At 34.0% G+C, this 17,653-nt stretch overlaps 2 protein-coding genes across 5 annotated transcripts; both read right to left on the reverse strand.

Moving 5' to 3' along the window:
- Positions 1-8,936: 8,936 nt before the first annotated feature.
- Positions 8,937-12,750, reverse strand: LOC132166737 (uncharacterized). Of its 4 annotated transcripts, none has more exons than XM_059577612.1 (6): positions 12,455-12,750; positions 11,593-11,724; positions 10,297-10,558; positions 9,990-10,080; positions 9,529-9,595; positions 8,937-9,426 (listed from the first exon to the last, which is right to left on the reverse strand). In XM_059577612.1, the coding sequence occupies exons 2-6, from the start codon at positions 11,629-11,631 to the stop codon at positions 9,373-9,375; spliced, it is 513 nt and encodes a 170-aa protein (XP_059433595.1). In that variant the 5' UTR covers positions 11,632-11,724; positions 12,455-12,750; the 3' UTR covers positions 8,937-9,372. The 4 variants fall into 4 exon arrangements, with proteins under 4 accessions (XP_059433595.1, XP_059433593.1, XP_059433594.1 ...); XM_059577610.1 differs by having other exon boundaries at positions 10,297-10,553; positions 11,540-11,724; XM_059577611.1 differs by lacking the exon at positions 11,593-11,724 and having other exon boundaries at positions 10,297-10,553.
- Positions 12,751-14,665: 1,915 nt separating this feature from the next.
- On the reverse strand, positions 14,666-17,593 carry LOC132166034 (uncharacterized). The gene is made up of 3 exons (XM_059576775.1): positions 17,041-17,593; positions 16,150-16,306; positions 14,666-15,110 (listed from the first exon to the last, which is right to left on the reverse strand). Exons 2-3 carry the CDS (start codon positions 16,299-16,301, stop codon positions 14,960-14,962), a joined length of 303 nt encoding a protein of 100 aa, XP_059432758.1. The 5' UTR covers positions 16,302-16,306; positions 17,041-17,593; the 3' UTR covers positions 14,666-14,959.
- Between the last annotated feature and the right edge of the window lie 60 nt (positions 17,594-17,653).

A 17,653-nucleotide genomic window follows, 5' to 3' on the forward strand; every position in this document is an offset into this window, starting at 1 on the left:
AAAAGAAAAAGAAAAAGAAAAAAATTAAATTCTTGTACGCATTGTCATCAAATGAATGCATAAAAAAGAATCATCCTTATTCCAGTGTGAACTCCATCCATGTATTTGGCTTAAAAGTTAAAAGTCCATGTAATTAAAGTCAACTGGTCGGAGTTTTGACCCTATGCACAGTGGTCAAAAATGGGTTTCCTCGCAGGAAGAGGAAGAGGAAGAAGCAGTGAACCAAACATATACGTTAGTAAAGGTTGACAGTGTACAAGAGTTGGCTGTGGGAGGGACCATGTCGTACATATATTAATATATGGTTCATTTCTTGAAGACAATTTGGGAGAGAGAGAGAGAGATGTACAATGAATTTGATCTATCATTTATTATTTATTTATATATAATGTGGGGTCCAAAATTGAAAGAGAAACATAAACATAAAAAAGCCCAAAGTGTGGGTTAGAATCAGTGGATCATCTCTTTCAATATTAATTTGTTCAAACCTTCTTTTCGTGTGACACCTCAAATTGCTGACTCTTTCTCCCTCCCTTCTCCTCCAATACTTTTCTTGCTATTACATAGGATACGCACTTGCCATTGTTATGCTATAAGGATTAAGATGTTGTAAATAACTTATATAATTTTGATGGGTTAGAAAGGGTAATGATATTCTTCACACCTATTTATCGTATTTATGTCGCAATGAACTGATGTTGTGTGTTTTAAGTAGTTTCTTGTGTCAGTTATTTAAAAACAAAAGAATAAAGGAAAGCTGCTTAAAACATACTACAACAGTTGGTGTGACATGTTTGTCATAAATTGTTACTATGTTAAAAAAACATAAAAATGCACCTTCAAGATCTTTGATTGGTTGTTTCGTGATAGTTTCCCAAAATATTACCATTTGCCTTCACGTTCAAAACACACACATTCCACGGTCTAAATTAATCCCTCGCATTAATTTGATCAGGAAAATGGAGTGCGAGAGAAATTCTGTTCTTGGTTGCCTGTTCACTTGTTGCAACACCCTTTCCACCAAAGTCGTTTTTGCACACCATTTTTATGTATAACCCATTCAATGCATGCATAACATATAGTTCATTACAAAATGGCAATGGCGGCTGCCCACCGACTGTCATCAGCTTGCCATTAAATATTAGGACATAATTTTTCTCTAAATTTGGTTGAAAAAAATTCCTCTAACCTATTTTATAAAAATGACATGTGTCATCTACACGTGAAAAACAAATGCTTTTTTTTTTTAATTGTTATGACAAAGTTGGAAGAAATCTTATTAAAAAAGTATGTGTTTTTCACTTGCTACTTAAAAAGTATATGTTTCTCACATGAAAAGTGACACATGTCATTTTTATAGAAGAAAACTCTGTCCTTAGTTACATATATTTCCCGCTTGTACACAATAAGCATGACCTAGCCATATATCTCTTTGTATTTATTTTTTTAATTTTTTTTTTATCATGTTCATACTAGTAAATAGATTGTGCAACCACTAATCAAAGCACAACTACAAAAAAAAAACAAAAAAAACAAAAAAAAAAAAAACAAAAACAAAAACAAAAACAAAAACAAAACAAAACAAAACAAAACAAAAAAAAAAAAAAAATTGTAAGAGTATCATACCAAATCTTGTAAGGACTAACATAGCAATGTCCCTATGAGTGTCTCATTATCCCTGACTCATTTGGTCACATCAGATTAAGCATCTCTAATTCATCTTGAGTCAAATATCTCATAACAAGGCTTAACCTCCACAAAACATGTTGTTCCCTTACAACATCCAAAAAGCTACATAACTTGCAGCATAGTGTACAAACACAATACGAATGTGTTATCAAATAGTCTTCCCTTTGCCCTCATGTCAGTTAGTTTCAGTCCAATCGCCTTTTTAGTAATGCTCTTTTAAATCGCATCATACATGATTATAGGTGTAATATCTTTGAATAATAATATAAAATAAATTGTATCTAATCCGACTCAGTCAAATTTTATAAAATAATACTCGTAATTTAAAATATCCCAAACAATTTAAATATTTTAGCCCGAGTTGAACGTTCGATGCTTCTTTGGAATGTTCGAATAAAACCCTAAAACCCTTGATATAATAGTACACTGAGCATTTGAAGGTAGTACACCGAACGTTTGAAGGTAATACACCAAACGTTTGATAAAGCTTGAAAAGCTAATTTAACCTATCAGTCACATCATTCAAACTTATACACTCCACCCACTCCTATAAATACACCATATTCGCCCTTCATACACCATTTTTCACCCATGCACCTCATCCACCCTTACACTCTTAAACTTCACTTAACTTCCCTCAACTTTCATCACATTTGCAATCACCCACCTAAACTTAAAAAAAAATTAAAAAAAAAAAAAAATTGCAATTAAGTATATCAAACTTTCAATTTTTTGCAATCTTATTCCCCTCATTAAGGTTTGAGGCTAAGTCAAACGGTCAAAAGATAAAATGACCCTCTTACCTCTAAAAACCTTATAAAATTACAAAATTAGAAAAAAAAAAAAAAAAAAAAAAAAAAAAAAAAAGTTGATTGGTGACCCATGGCAATGGATCACATTGTGACCCAACAGGGGCCACCTTGTGGCTCGTTGTGGTTCAGAAGGTGACCCACAAGGCCACAACCCTAGGTTACCAGACCCCGTTGTGGGTCTGGTGACCCATGGGTCACAAACAAGGCGGACCATACCTTTTATTTTAGAATAAGGATACTTTTAGAATTTCTGAAGTACTCTATTAAGATTTAAACCCTAATTGAGGGTGAGATTTTGATATATTAAATGATTAAATTGAGAGTTTTTTCTTAACTTTGAGTGATATTTGCAAATGTAATGAAAGTTTAGGGAGGTTAAGTGATTTTTTATTTAAAAAAAAAATAAAAGTAAGGAAAAAATATATTTTAGACTCCTAAAGTATCACCCATTTTGAAGTTATGCCTCAAAACTTTAAAAAGTGGCATCGATGCCCCACATACTATCATCGCGTATCAATATATATATATATATATATTTATATATTTCAAAATACCCTTAAAGTTATTAAAAAATAAAATATATAAAAATAACAATTTGAAAAAAAAAATTAAGTGGCTAATATCAAAAGGGCCATTCCTTTTTGGCGTTTTCTTTTTTTTTTTTTTTTGGTTTAATTTTCTTAATAATTTTTGTTTTGAATGGTTATTTTTAATAACTTGAACTCGAAGGGTTTTTTGGAGAGAGAAATGAAAATTGTCTAATTTGATACGCGATGGTAGTATGAGAGGCTCCAATGTCATTTTTTAAAGCTTGAAGGTTTAAATACAAAATAAATAATAATTCAAGGGATTCAAATATATTTTTCTGAAGGGAAAATTACAGTTTACCCTCCCAAAGTTGACAGCGTTTTTTAATTCGAACACCAAAGTTTCAATTTTTGCAATCCACTCTCTTAAAGTTTCAATTTTTTGCAATTTGACCAATTGTATCCAAAACTTTTCATATTGCCCCTAATTTTGTATTTTTTATAAAAAAAAATTGGGATGGCCGTAGTTATCCCTTTAGCCATCTGGCCATTTTTGCACACCTAAATTGATGGCCATTTTTGCACACCTAAATTTGTTTATATATATATATATAATAAAAATTATGGGCAATATGAAAATTTTAGAATAATATTAGTCGAATCGAAAAAAAAAAAAATTAAAAAAAATTAAAAAATTAAAATTAAAACTTTGTAAGAGTAGATTGCAAAAATTAAAACTTTGGTATTTAAATTAAAAAATACTATCAAGTTTAAGAGAATATACTGAAATTTTCACTTTTCCCAAAAAAGTAAAAAGAGAAGTCTAGAAAAAAAAAGTAAAAAGAGAAGTCTGGAAGATACGAGAAAAGAATAATGGCTAAAGGGTAGATAGACAATGGGGTTGAAAATAATGGTTTAAAACTTAAAAAATATAAAATATTAAAAAAATAAAAATAAAAATAAAATAAAATAAAGAAAGGAGGTGGGGTGGGTTAAAAGTGTGCATGGTTTAATAATGGTGAGGTTGAGGGTGCATTGAATATGAGTTGGGTTGGCCTTGCGAGGATGGAGGTCCTATGGCTTGTAGAGGCATGGGCACAAGTTATGATTGGCTACTCAGAAAGTGGGTAGGATTATTAGGAATAATGCAAGGGAGGGCTAGAATCATTGGATCTACCTATCAACCCTCTCTCCCCACACCTTCCTACTTTTCTTGGGGTCTGTATCTTAACACTTTGTACAATTAGAAGAAACTACCTTTCTTTGAATTTTCAATATGATTCGTAGCATATATCCATCCACTCACAAATTACGCGGCAATATATATAGTAAAAGTAGACTAAATCAATATTCGCATTCCACCCCATTCTAATAAAGATTATTATTTTTTAATAAAGATTAATTCAAAGAATGATAGACATTTTTACATCCATTGTGTAATATATATATATATATATATATATATAATAGAGAAATATGTGTTTCTCTATTATGTCATCTCAATTGTATAACCGTCATATAATAATTTATTAAAATGAAATAAAATAATACTCCTCTAACAAATTACTTTATCCACCAAGTCACTGGTGTGGACGTAAGCATAATAAGGACAAGAGAGAGAGGGGGGATTCATCATCCATCATCCATTTGAGACATTTACTAGTCCAGATTCAGGATTAGTGTTTGGTCTTCTTCAATGACTTGGTTGCATTCTCAAATATTATTATATATTTACCGTCCATCTAAGAATTGCCTGGAAAAACCAACCTTGTCATCGCTAGCTTAATATTTGTTTTTTTTTAATGGAATACAAACATAAATCATCTTCATTTCTTGGAACATTCATTGTATGGGGATGTTTCTCTGCACTGCATCTGCATGTATAATATCTTTTATTTTACCTTCTCAAACTAATGCAATATTTCGGAGATCTTGATTTTCTTTCCTTTTTTATTTTTATTTTTTTAAAAAAAAAATAGAGATAATTATCTTTTGCTCCCATGTGACATTTTTTCCTTATGAACTATTAACTATGATACCTGACCCCATCAAACTATCAAAAAAGCCCTATTTCATTAGTCAAATGGGTTAAAATTGACGGTCAACGGTCATGTGCAAGTCCTGTGCCATTAAAAAAACAAAATTTTCACTTTTGCCCTCACTTCAGACCAACAAAATGATGATGATACCCTCTAAACATATTAACTTTATTTGTTTCAAGTGAGGGCAAAAGTGAAAAAAAAAAAAAAAAAAAAAAATTTTAAATGACACATGACTTGCACATGACCGTTAACTGTCAATTTTAACCTTTTTGACTGACGAAATGAGACTTTTTGTCATAAGATGGTAATTTGATGGGGTAAGGTGTCATAGTTGGTAGTTCATGAGGGAAAAGTGTCAAGACGCTGTAGTTCATGGGGGCAAATGGTATTTACCCAAAAAAATAAATAAATTTTTTACTATTTTTTTTTTTTTTAGAGAAAATCAATCTGATTTCATTAATAGTGGTCAAGAGCATAAAAGCTCTTACAATCATAGAACATACAGTTCTGCAAGATCATAGCCGAAGATAAAAAATTACATGTAAAAAAATCGAAAACATAACAGATCTTACAATGAAAAACCAATCTATGACGTCAAACATCCGCTATCCCAACCCGATCTTTAGATTATAGAGGAGATCTGCTAACACAGACTCCTTCCGGGAGCACAAGAAGTCATTTCTCAAGTATGAGCAAAATATTCACACCCAAACCATTCTCCTCTCGACTCAAAAGCCAGAAGCATTATTCACGTTCTCAGCCCAACGGCTAGGACCATAAAATAAAAACAACAACGACAAACAAACAACAACAACAAAAAACAAAAACAAAAACAAAAACCCCTACAAGCAGCAGTGGAGAAGTACAGCATCGTAGACATCCCTTCGGAAAACACGCCTTGGCTGAAAAAAATGATCAGATCTAAGGTTGAAGAGACTAGATATGGATCTAGATCTAGATCTACAAACTAGATCTAAAACAACCGGTTAAAAACGGAGACCTGTGGAGTCTACAGAGAAGACGTCAAGCACTGCTACTATGAAATCTTTCCTCTTTTGAAAGTTCTTTTTAATGTTATTTAGATGAAAAGAGAGACACATTCTCAAGAAAAGGCAGTTAGGCAATAGGAGGTTTCCCTTACTCTTACTCTTCTAACAAAGACTACTCTTTTTTCTTTGTTTGGGTGCTGGGATGATCAGTTTTTCCAATGCCCCCAACGTACTGCATTGGGCTACTACTGAGTCATCGTTATCATGGAAAAGGCAAAAGAAGAAGAAAGAAGAAAAGAAAAAAAAAATAGTAATGCTTGTGACATATCTTTGAAAATTATTTGATAAAGATTCATTTGGTGAGAAATTGATTCATTGCATTCAAAATCTTCCGGACGTTATTTGATGAAGATTGATTTGGTGAGCAATCGATTCTCTGCATTCATTCAAAATCTTATTGGCAGATCAGCTGACGTATGGAGGAGGGATCATCTGCTTAAAATCAGGCTTACTTTTTATGGGGGATGGAATATTGTCTCAATATTTTGCAACTACCAAGCACCTAAAACTGAGTCTCGCTATCAGGCTGCCGAGAGTCAGATAAGTGTCTGTTAAAGTCTGATGTGACTTTATTAAAAAAAAAAAAAATTGTAGAAAAATCTCTCTCTTCATAGTCCTGCTAGATTTTTTTTTTTGATTAAATTTTTATAAGTTAATATTTAATTTCTAATGCCTCAAAATTTATTTTTTGATTTAAAACTAAAACCTATGGGTGGAAGGTTAACCCTTTAGGGACGGTATCACTTAAAAGTGATTTTATCATCCTAAATTTAGTGCTAATACCTCAAATTTAATGTTAATACCTCAAATTTGAATTTTCCTTTAATATCTCCCTTCTCCAATTAAAAAAAAAAAAAAAGTCCTGTCTGACGCTTGGCTGCCTCATGGCAGCCGAAAATCTCAACTCCCTAAAACTAATGTTTCACTTTAGATCCAACCGCAGTAACTGCAGACTTGTCGCTCACTTGAAAACACTTCGAATTTGGATTTTCAGCAATTTGATATCCATCTGCTCTAACGAGATAGACTATCCAAAATCTGTTCAAATTTGCTACTCATATGATTAATAATTCGAACAATAAAATTGCTTTCCATTCCACATCTCAAGTGATTTTTGAGAAGATCTTTGTCTCACTCTCTCTGGGCATTGCATTTCTTTATTATTTTTGTGTGATAAATGAGCACCGAGTATCCAATATCCATGCTGGTATGCTGGTGTGCAGTGAATAATAAATGAGTCAATAACGGAATTCAACAACACATTCCCAAATTTTGCAGATGTCTGAGGATCTGACTCCGGATCACCTACGTTAATGTTTGCAATATCATTTTTTTAAAAAAAAAAAAAAAATTCAAAAGGATTCTACAATGTATTATTACCACTCACTCAAAATAGGGCATTTATTATAAGATCTTCTGTTATAATTTTATTTTATTTTTTTTTCTTTTGTAACCCGTCTCTCTGGGATAAATTTTGAACCCGTACAAAATGTTTTCTCTATACGATCGTCTTTTTCGTTTATAACTGCAAAAGCTCATAAAAGAAAGAAAGAAAATATATGGCAACAAAAATAGAGAAAGAAAACCAAATGTGTACCCGGAACCTCAACCACACTAGATTAAATTTCAATCTATCAATTTATAAAAAATAATAATAAAAAAGAATGCCACTCAAACCCAGAGCTAGCTGGTTTACCCCGAAATGCCTATCAACCACCGATCATTTATACATTGCTCCTAAGAACTATATGTCACCCTCAACCCCTTAAATTACCAATTATTAACAAAAAGTACATGTGACTTATGTGTGCTATTTACTTAGAATTATGAAAATGCCCTCAAGAAAAAAATACAAAAAAAACTTTTAAATTGAAGCACGGTAGTTTGGTCGAACCACTCCAAGTACTTGTTTATGTCATATAATGATTAAACTCATCAAACATTGCAAGCGGTAGATACTCCTTTGTTAGTTATACATGTCATATCATAAGAAACTATATTACCAAATAAATTATAATCAATAATCATATGATTATTTGCCAAAAAAGGTATTTGTTAACTGTTCTACAAAATCTAACTATATCGCATGATAAAAGGAATGATTAAAGTATCTAAGTAAACTTTTCTTCTAATCATATTTCAACTCTCGTTGTCGTTTGTTGTGAAGGTAATTTTTTTGATTTGCTTCGTGAAACCAAGAGCATCTTTCCCACTAGCTTGCCTACTCATGAACTCATATGAATCCTTCAATTTTATACCACTGTTATCAACCAAATCAATTTCAATGCTTGTGCTTTTGAGCTTTTTTTGTAGCGATGGCAATCATGTGAGCACATTATGGAATATGGGGAGCATGATTATGATTGAACTCGAGACCATGTGTATAATATTTTACATTTTCTTTATCAATTTGAATTATCATATGTGCTTCGCAGCTTTTCCTCAGCATAAAAAAGGCATCATGATTCATATGACCCAAATCTTCTGCATTGTGGGACTAGAGATGGTAGAAATGCCTAAGATCCTCGCTAGATACCCTTTTGAGTATCCAATGTTGGAAATTTTAGATCAAAATCCTCTAAATTCTTTTTGGATATCTACCAAGTGTTCTTCAATTATAATCACATTATCATTTACAACATTATAAAAATGACAATAGTTGAGATGGTAGAATCTGAATTATTTGATTTAAAAATAATGATTATATAATAAAATATCCTAAAATATTACATTTCGTGGCCCATTAAGCATTTGGAAAAAGCCAAACGACAAAACCATCCAAACATACTCTGAACCATTTGGGACACAAACACCAAATGAACACGACCAATCGGGCAAATAGATAATAACACCATATAAATGGAGCTACCTCAATATGATCAAAACAAATTTATTCATACAGATAAACACCGAACTCCGTAAATAAAAACGGAAGAAGAAGAAGAAGAAGAAGATCACATCCGCCTATCGAGAAGGAAACGAAAAGAGAAGAGAGCAACAAGTTTAGTGTTAATCATCGACATATTTGCACCTGTATTCAGTTTGAATATGGTAGAGGGCCAAGTCCAATAGGGCATGTACAAGAGGAAAAGGAAAAAAGAAAGATAAGAAGAGAAAAAGATGGTCATTAGCGTGTAGAATTAAAATTTAGAAACATTTGTTTGATCTTTTTGTTCCTCCTTTGGCCCTCAACTATACACGAACAACTCTTAATAGTTACAAAGACAGTGGGGTCTTGATATGATACAGTTCCTCAATCATACAGCCCCTCCTGCTCCCATACATCTACCAGAAAGTCTATCATTTCCTATCAATTGAAATTTAAAGCATTAATAGCAAACAGTGAAATTAGTAAAATACTCCAACGAAAAAGAAGAAGCAAGATTAACAAATTACACAGCAGACTTACAGATAGAGGGATTGGCTGGGGGAATGGCTGCTTGGTACCAAGCAAACTTTCATAAGTCGCATTCCAACTGCAAAGACACAATAAGTAGAACAAAAATAAATAAGAGGGATTATAGCTCATAGAACGGGGAACAAAGAATAACTTTATCATGTAATAATCTATTTCTGCCAGATATATGTCCCCTCCATATGATTTCTCCCTTCTTAATCAAACTATAAAAGCAGTTATATCAATCACTGATCAGTATCATTTCCAAAAGGTCGCAAATATTTTGCATGCAGCAAACACATTGAATCAAGAAGGGCTGACTATGAACAATACATTAAGAAACCAATTAAAACGTGCTGACTTTGCTTTTGTAAGTGGGAAACGGCAGCACTTGATTCTATAGACTTGCTGGATGGTTGCTGCAGGCTTTCAATCAATGAATTCATCATAAAAGGCACAAGTAATGAACACACCTTAATCTGGGTTCCCGACTCCGTTGAGTATGATCCCTGGACCTGCTAGATCCAATCCATTGAAGCCTGGTTTGATTCCAGAGAAGAACACCTGCATGTCAAGTGATGTACATTTTACATGACAGTCTCACAAACCAGAATTGCACTAAACCAGGGTACAAGTGATGCACCAGCCATAAACCCATAAACATGAACATGACTAACAAAAAGGGGGTCATAAAAATCTCCAGATGGTACCATATAAGAACAACCACAATTTCTCAGTACATAAGCAGGAAACAAAGGATAACATAGGAAGGAAACTTGCCATTATTTACAAAATCAGAATTGCTGCTCATGCTAGCAATGCCACTTCCACAATTTAGGGTCTGGTTTGACGTGCTAATGGATGAGATGCTTCTTTGAGATTGGACAGTGCTGTTGTCCAGATCATACGTGCTGGTACTCCAGAAATCATCAGATACACTAGGTTTTCTCACCATGCGCCCTTGAATTTTCAGTCCCTTTGACGGCTCATCAACAGCAATAATTGGTGTGGGTTTAGTGCAGCATCCAAAACAACCCCTGTTCTGTTACAAACCAAGTTAAATCACATATACAACAAATAGCAGCAACCAAGACAGTACAGCATTAAGGCAAGATCAATAAGTGTTAGCAGTTAAACCAGTATAAGTCGTAGTCATCAAAATTTAATTTCCTTTTTTCCTTTCCCACTTAGGAGACAGAATATTTCAGTTAGGTTCAATAGTTGCAAAGTTAGATGCAGTATCAACAGTGCCACAAAAGGATCATCAAGCTTAATTCACAATTATCAAGGACACTAGACAATAAGCATATCCTGGTGCAGTTTCTCAACCATCTTTCTAAGATAGGAATGGATACCAGTATTTTTAGATGCATAGGAATAACTAGATAGTTTTCTTCTTGAGAATCAGGGTACTAACAATGTCGTAATTTATAGGAGCTACCAAAATTGAACGTGTGACTTAGTTTCAATATAAGTGTATTCACTGTATTTTAGTTCTGGCTCCAATTGCCCATTCAAGATGATAAATTCATAGCATCAATGCCTAAGTTAATTATAGATTCATTTACTTTCCATGTCATGATTGATGACCTATTGCAGCCTTAATTAGTTCATTTAGTTTCCATTTGACATAATGAAACATTGAGCACAGGAATAAAGCGCAAAGGGAACAACTGAAACGTGAAAATAGATTGACAACTAGTAAGACAGCGATGAAGACAGTAGGTTAAACCGCTCAGCAATGGGCGGAAAGGTCCCGACATGGAAAGCTTAATTTAAGAAAACATAGTAGAGCAGTTCTGCAATAAAAATAACAATGAAAAAATACCACCCAGAGGACATAAAGTGCACAAGCAAATGTAAGCAATCTTGATGCAAATAAACTTGTGCAATCTTGATGTCTTCTTTCCTTGTCAATGAAAACGTGATGGGGGCCTATTTATAGGAGTTGGCAAAACTTTTACCATCTGGAATTTGAATGCTAAGGATGTAGCTACATAATTGTTTTGCAATCCATACCCACCAGAATCCTATTTCCCCATTTCTGTACCAGTTCATAGATTCAAGGTCTGTTACCACAGGATAAGCGATTGTCCAAAAACAACACGGATCCATTTCCACTGCCAAAGCCCTGCTTAAAACACCCCCATCTCATTTCTATCAAAAATCAAATCCTATCCATTTTGGTCACTCCACCAAAGCAAATGCCTATATATATGCAGAAATACACATGGGTCAGATTCAAATTACACATAGTCTCACTCTTGTTAGTGATACACCACTCAGTAACCATCAATTGAATTAATATTTTAACAATACCACCGTTAAGTATCTAAACAAAATGCGCATGTATCATTTTTATCCTAATCATACACTCACTTTTTATAAAACATAAAAAAAGCTGAAATTTAAAAGTTTCATAGATGAGAGAGTCCTTAGTTTCCAATTGCTATGATATTTTGCAAGCAGAGAAGGCATGGGAGGGCTTGTAATCCAGCAGTAGGTTTGTCAAAATGCTCATCCATTGAAAAGCTATTTAGAGGTGTAAAATTGACGAAGAATCGCACCAATTTATATTTCCTTGCCATGTTACATACATATCATTTTTAATACTCTCCTACAAAAAAAAAAAAAAAAAACCCACAGACACTTATTAGTGCCAATAATTTTTCAAATTACACCGTCTTGGATAGCAAAAGGTAGTAGGATAACAAAGAAGTCAACGAACATCCCAGAAAGGAAAGAAAAAGATCAAAGCCAAAATTAACATTAGTAGCAGAAACAGCAGCAGCTAGAACTACTTTTCTTGATTTTGGAGACAAAAATCGTAGCAAATTAATTCACTCAAATAAGCAAGAAAAGTACTCCAAATTTAAACAAACAAATTAAAAATAAATAAATGATTATCGAGAATTAGCGCTCGAAATCGAGTACTCACCCCATGCAAGCGAGGAAGTGACCGATCCAAGCAGTGATGGAGCTACTCAGCGTTACCATAATCACAAAAACCCACCCGACGGGAATTCAAATCCCGTGACCTGAACAAAAGGAATTCAGAGAACTCTTATTAGGGTTGCCAAAAAATGGCAATGAAGAAAAAATCGGAAAGCTTCCTCCTTTTTGCTCTGGAAAATCAGAAAGATGAATTGTTGAGGATTTGGGGGGGGTTTTATGAGAATCGATTGGGTCTTTCTGATTTTCACGTTGACGGTTGCCTTTCTGCCACTTGCTCCACTTCCCCGCCCACTTGATTAATCATTAACAGTAACATTAATAATGGAGTTTCGGTCCCTTTTTTTTTTTTTTAATTAAATTTTTGGACAAAAATACCTTCAAATTCATTTAAAATAATGACAAGTATCTATAAACATTTATAACGTTCAACAGATTCTTAAGGTCATTAATAGTTGTTTACTAAGTTAGACTAACGTTTTAAATGTTTATATACACTTTGCACTATTTTAAATGGGTTGAAAGATATTTTCGAATTGGTTTGGAGGAAATTTCTATCTAAATCTTATTTTCATTGGATTTTTAAAATTTTTTAACTTAATTTTTATGTTATCTATGCTTAACTTTTAACCTAAGTCATAGCTATTTCAATTTTCTTACCGTAGACTTTGAAAAACATACTCAAGCTGACGCTTTTATGTAAAACATTTCTTATATATGAGTTGTTAATGTCTCCCTTTTGCACAATAAAATGACAAAACTACCCCTCATAAAAAAAATTAGAAAAAAAAATATATAAATCATTTTTCCTGGTTTTTTTGTCTTCTTTATTTTCTTTCTGAATGTATTATTAGGAATTGGGAAGTGTATTTGGATTTGGGCATAAACAAATAACAATCAAATAAATGGGAGAATCGTGTTGATGTGGTGGAAAACGTAATTATGATAAAATAATAGCATTGTCATTAAAAAAAAAAAAAAAATTCTGTAATTCTTCTAACTTTATAAAGTAAATGCTTGTTGACTTGGTGAATGAAAGAAAAAAGACGAGAAAAGTACTCTTTAAAAAAATGAGTAGATAACGTCTCCGACGAGTCACGTCAAATAAGCCAAACACCCCGTTTCAAAGGTACCGTAAATAATGGGCCTTCAATTCATTTAAGAGTTAAGACTCCGGTTGTTTCGGAGACCTAACTAAGAGACAATAAATTTTTTTTTTTTTTTAATTACTCAAAAAATAGTTTTCATTTTTAAAAATTGTAATCAATTTTTTTTTTTTGAGTTGAACATCTCATTTTCAAATCGACAGGCTCAACCAGAACGTCATCAACACCTTATCAGAACTACCTCGAGGACCCAACTAAAATACCGTTGGGACCCAATCGAAAACCTGACTGAAACACCGTTAGGACCTAGTTTGGACACCGTTGAGATCCGATCGGAACCCGTCGGGACACCACCGAAACCCAATCGAGAGTCACCCGAACTCAATTAGGACACCGTGATTTTGGGATTAATTTAAAGTTTAATATATATATATATATAGTCAGTTAACTCAATAAAGTCACCAAACCTTCATAGGCTTTTTATATTGAACCAAGACTATTTTTATGGGACAAAATGAATTGTTTTTTGGCCCAATTTTTTTTTTTTTTTTTTTTTTTTTGTGGGGAGGGGCGTAACAAGTGATTATTGAACATGTTTTTGGGCCGAGTAATGTAGAAACTATTTTGAGGGCCGAAGTACATTAAGTCAGTTGGTTAACCGACAAAATAAAAATTATACCACCTACCAAACCAACGTTAAAACATTTTTTTATTCCGACTACAGACTGCCAAAAATAGGTAGACAATTGGTAACAATTCAGTGACAGTCAATAAATGAGTCGTATAAAAAATTGTCAATCTTAAGTCCTCTAATATTCTCTTAAGAAGAATTTTGACTTCAAACCCAATACCAATCGCAGAAGGTACGTATTTTTGGATGGTCCACATTTCAAGATCAATCACTGATGGACACATTGAAATATCTACATGGTTTTTTAAAATCATAAAGTCCAATAAATTCTTTCAGTCTCTTAACCATGATCAAATCGAAGTCCAATTATGAGTTATACTGTTGTAATATTGGTAAAATTTTATAACAAATGAAAGGAAAGAGTACTAAATCAAGCTTGCAAGGAGTAGCAACAAGTGCAAAAATGAAACAGAAGATTTTTCCTTCCATGACTTCCATAAAGTGTGAACCTCCCAAGAATTGAAGAACATTTGAATTTCTGTACTCTCAAGAAATCTTGTTTATTTAAGTTACTACTCTCTCTTGTTTCTTTTTCATTTTAATCACTCCCTCCCACTAGTGTATAAGAATATAGCATCACAATGAAACATAATACACGAGAAAGGTCAATAGATGACAAAATTCATCAAGGCTAAAACCAGTACGATTCTTTGATTATCCCATTTCATTCTCACCCTTCCGAATAGGAGGAAAGCTAATTTACCTTATTGAACAGAATGGATGCGAGGCCTGCCCTCCATCCATACATCGTCACTGGCTCCTGCTTTTTGGGAATGAGAGAAGCCAGACCGGCCCGTAAATTGGGACCAGTCACCATCTCCAGTTTGGTACTCGTGTCAGAAGACCTGAAATTAGAATCAACAAGTATATTACATGGCTGTTCCTCGAAGATATTCTATACCTGGGATGTGCATTATATAACTTGGTGCTTAGCTCATTAGAGAAACTATCCAATTAGGCGGGTAGCTTCATTACCATCAAGCAAAGCAGGAAGAGTTTCATATTATTATGTGCTTGTTTCTATAAATGGGTGTGTGTGTGTGAGAGAGAGAGAGAGAGAGAGAGAGGGTGGGGGTTTGTGACGAAGAGAGGATTCAAAATTAGGATTTCCTCAAATCCAAGAACCAACCATAGTAATTTTGTAAAGTGACAAGAAGTGGATGAGTCTGCAACAATAACAAAATGTAGAAAAAACCCTTTCTAATTAATTGGAAATATGAAGACTCATGCCTCATTAAAGATTCAAGAATAGGTAGCAAATGATCAATTTATGCATTCAAATCAAGTCATATATATATATAAAAGAACACATGGAATTCTCAACCTCTTCAGGGAATTTTTTTTTTTTTTTTTTTTAAAAAAAAAAAAGAGAGAGAAAAGAGGAAACAGGGCATCATCCTCCAGGTTGGATGTAATAGTGTCAAGGATAGTGTGACTGTCATATCCTTGACATTCAAGTGGGCACCAATCAAATCAGAATTGCTCAAGGCCTCTCAAGTCTCAGGAAGACTTAACTTTACATGGAACTAACCTACCAGAAAAGAGCAGCAAAAAGAGCCATTACTCAACCCTGTATAGGTATGGGCTCTAAAATGGGTTACCAACTTGTCATAACAAAAACCTTACAAAGTTAGTCTGATCCACCTTCCTTTATAATAGGGGGAAAAACTAATTAGATTCTAAATAATCTTTGGTAAGTAGCATTCATTATTAAAAATAATCACATTGAAATATATGTATATGTGAATATAACACAAACTGCCTCAATATGCTCAACTTTTCAACAATGCCAAAGTAGGAATCTGTCAGTTTACCCTATCCCAAGCATTCATCCATCAACAGAAAGAAAGGAGGAGGGGATAGAATGCATGAAAGAGCACATACGTAGGAGGAGCAGGGCCTTCATATGCAAATGTTGACATGCCTTGTCGTTGCTTGTGCTTAGGATTAGCTGTGCATATTACATAAACACGACCACGGCGTTTCACAGTCTTACAGAATTCACACATCTTCTTAACTGAAGAACGCACCTTCATTGTTGCTGAAGATCAAAATCAAGACACCGTCAGATGCAATATCCAATTATAAAGCATAAAAACAACTAGTAATGCTAGAAAGATGACTCTTGTCGTCCTAAATGTGATGCGGCTTTTAAAATTATCAATAAATCAAAATTCAATAATGATCCAAGGATACAAGGAAATAGGCTAATGAAAATCATTACTCATTGAACAAATAGGCTAATGAAAACCATCAAATAATAAAAAGATATAGCCTCATAAGCAAAAAGAAATCAGCGGATACATTGGTACAAGACCATCTAGTTTGAAATAAACCTTGTCCAGCAAGACATCCAACAATGGCTAAATCACAGAAGGTCCGCATTCGCTTGTTAAAACTCAAATATTTTTTTACAGTGAAGATTAACTGCAAGTTTGTAACCATATACATTCAAAAATCCAAGAATTATCAATTCAAGGAGCATCACACTCCATAGACATGTCCAGCAGTAGTAACCAAAGCACAAGCCCAACAAGTGTGTCTTCACTTTGGATCTTGAAACGTGGTTGTGGGATATTTTACAATTTTTTTGGTATATATCATAGAAAAAACGAGCCCACTTTCGTAGCCCTCCAAACCCTAAATCGCTCGATACAATTCTAAATCAAGAACAATCACCTTAATGATCACTTGTGGAAAGCTTAAACATTTCCCAAATGGCATTTTTGATAGAAACTGAGAGAGAGAGAGAGAGAGAGAGAGAGAGAGAGAAACCAGGATGATCGACGGCGAGCGCACTGGCCGTCGGCGTGGTCGTTTGACGGAGGAGGTGGAGCCGTGAAGAAGAAACCTCTAGAAGAGGCGCCGCGTGATGAGTACTTGCCTATTAGGGTTTCAGTCTTTCAGATAGAAAATTATCCGTATATCAGGAGTAGAACTATACGGCAGACACTTGGTCGTCTCACCGTCCGCCCAATCCAACGTGGCCGTGCCACGTCTGGACCTTTAATAAAAAAATAAATAAAAACTTTAGGAGATGAAAAAGCCTGTCACTCTCTCTCTTCCTCCATTTCAGACAAATCTCTCTCTCCTCTATTCCCTCACCGACGGCTGGCCACCGGAGATCACGATCGCCTAGCACTGGTGAGGACGAGCCACTCCAATCTCCGGACATAAGCTACCCAGCGTCAAAATCCCCAAATTTTAAAATCCAACCCACTAAAAAAATCCATCTTCCCTCTGCCTCTCCCTCACCTGACGACACATGCAATGTTCTGAAAAGTTTCAGACGGAGTCGTCCTCAAAAAGTAAAAATAAAAACATATTAGAGTTGTTTCGCCGAACAGGAAAACTGGCATATTTGGTTCTAGTACTGGGTTTATGCAAT

This window comes from Corylus avellana, chromosome ca11, assembly GCF_901000735.1.
Source record: "Corylus avellana chromosome ca11, CavTom2PMs-1.0".
Lineage (NCBI taxonomy): Eukaryota > Viridiplantae > Streptophyta > Magnoliopsida > Fagales > Betulaceae > Corylus > Corylus avellana.

Excerpts from the sequence above, each read along its gene's own strand:
- LOC132166737 (XM_059577610.1), bottom strand. The coding sequence starts at position 11,631 with ATGGATCCGTGTTGTTTTTGGACAATCGCTTATCCTGTGGTAACAGAC. Across the intron at positions 10,554-11,539 it reads AATGGGGAAATAGGATTCTG|GGGTTGTTTTGGATGCTGCA; the intron begins GTGGGTATGGAT and ends GTAACAGAACAG. Across the intron at positions 9,427-9,528 it reads CCCAGCCAATCCCTCTATCT|GAAATGATAGACTTTCTGGT; the intron begins GTAAGTCTGCTG and ends TTCAATTGATAG.
- LOC132166034 (XM_059576775.1), bottom strand. The coding sequence starts at position 16,301 with ATGAAGGTGCGTTCTTCAGTTAAGAAGATGTGTGAATTCTGTAAGACT. Across the intron at positions 15,111-16,149 it reads GAAGGCCCTGCTCCTCCTAC|GTCTTCTGACACGAGTACCA; the intron begins GTATGTGCTCTT and ends TTCTAATTTCAG.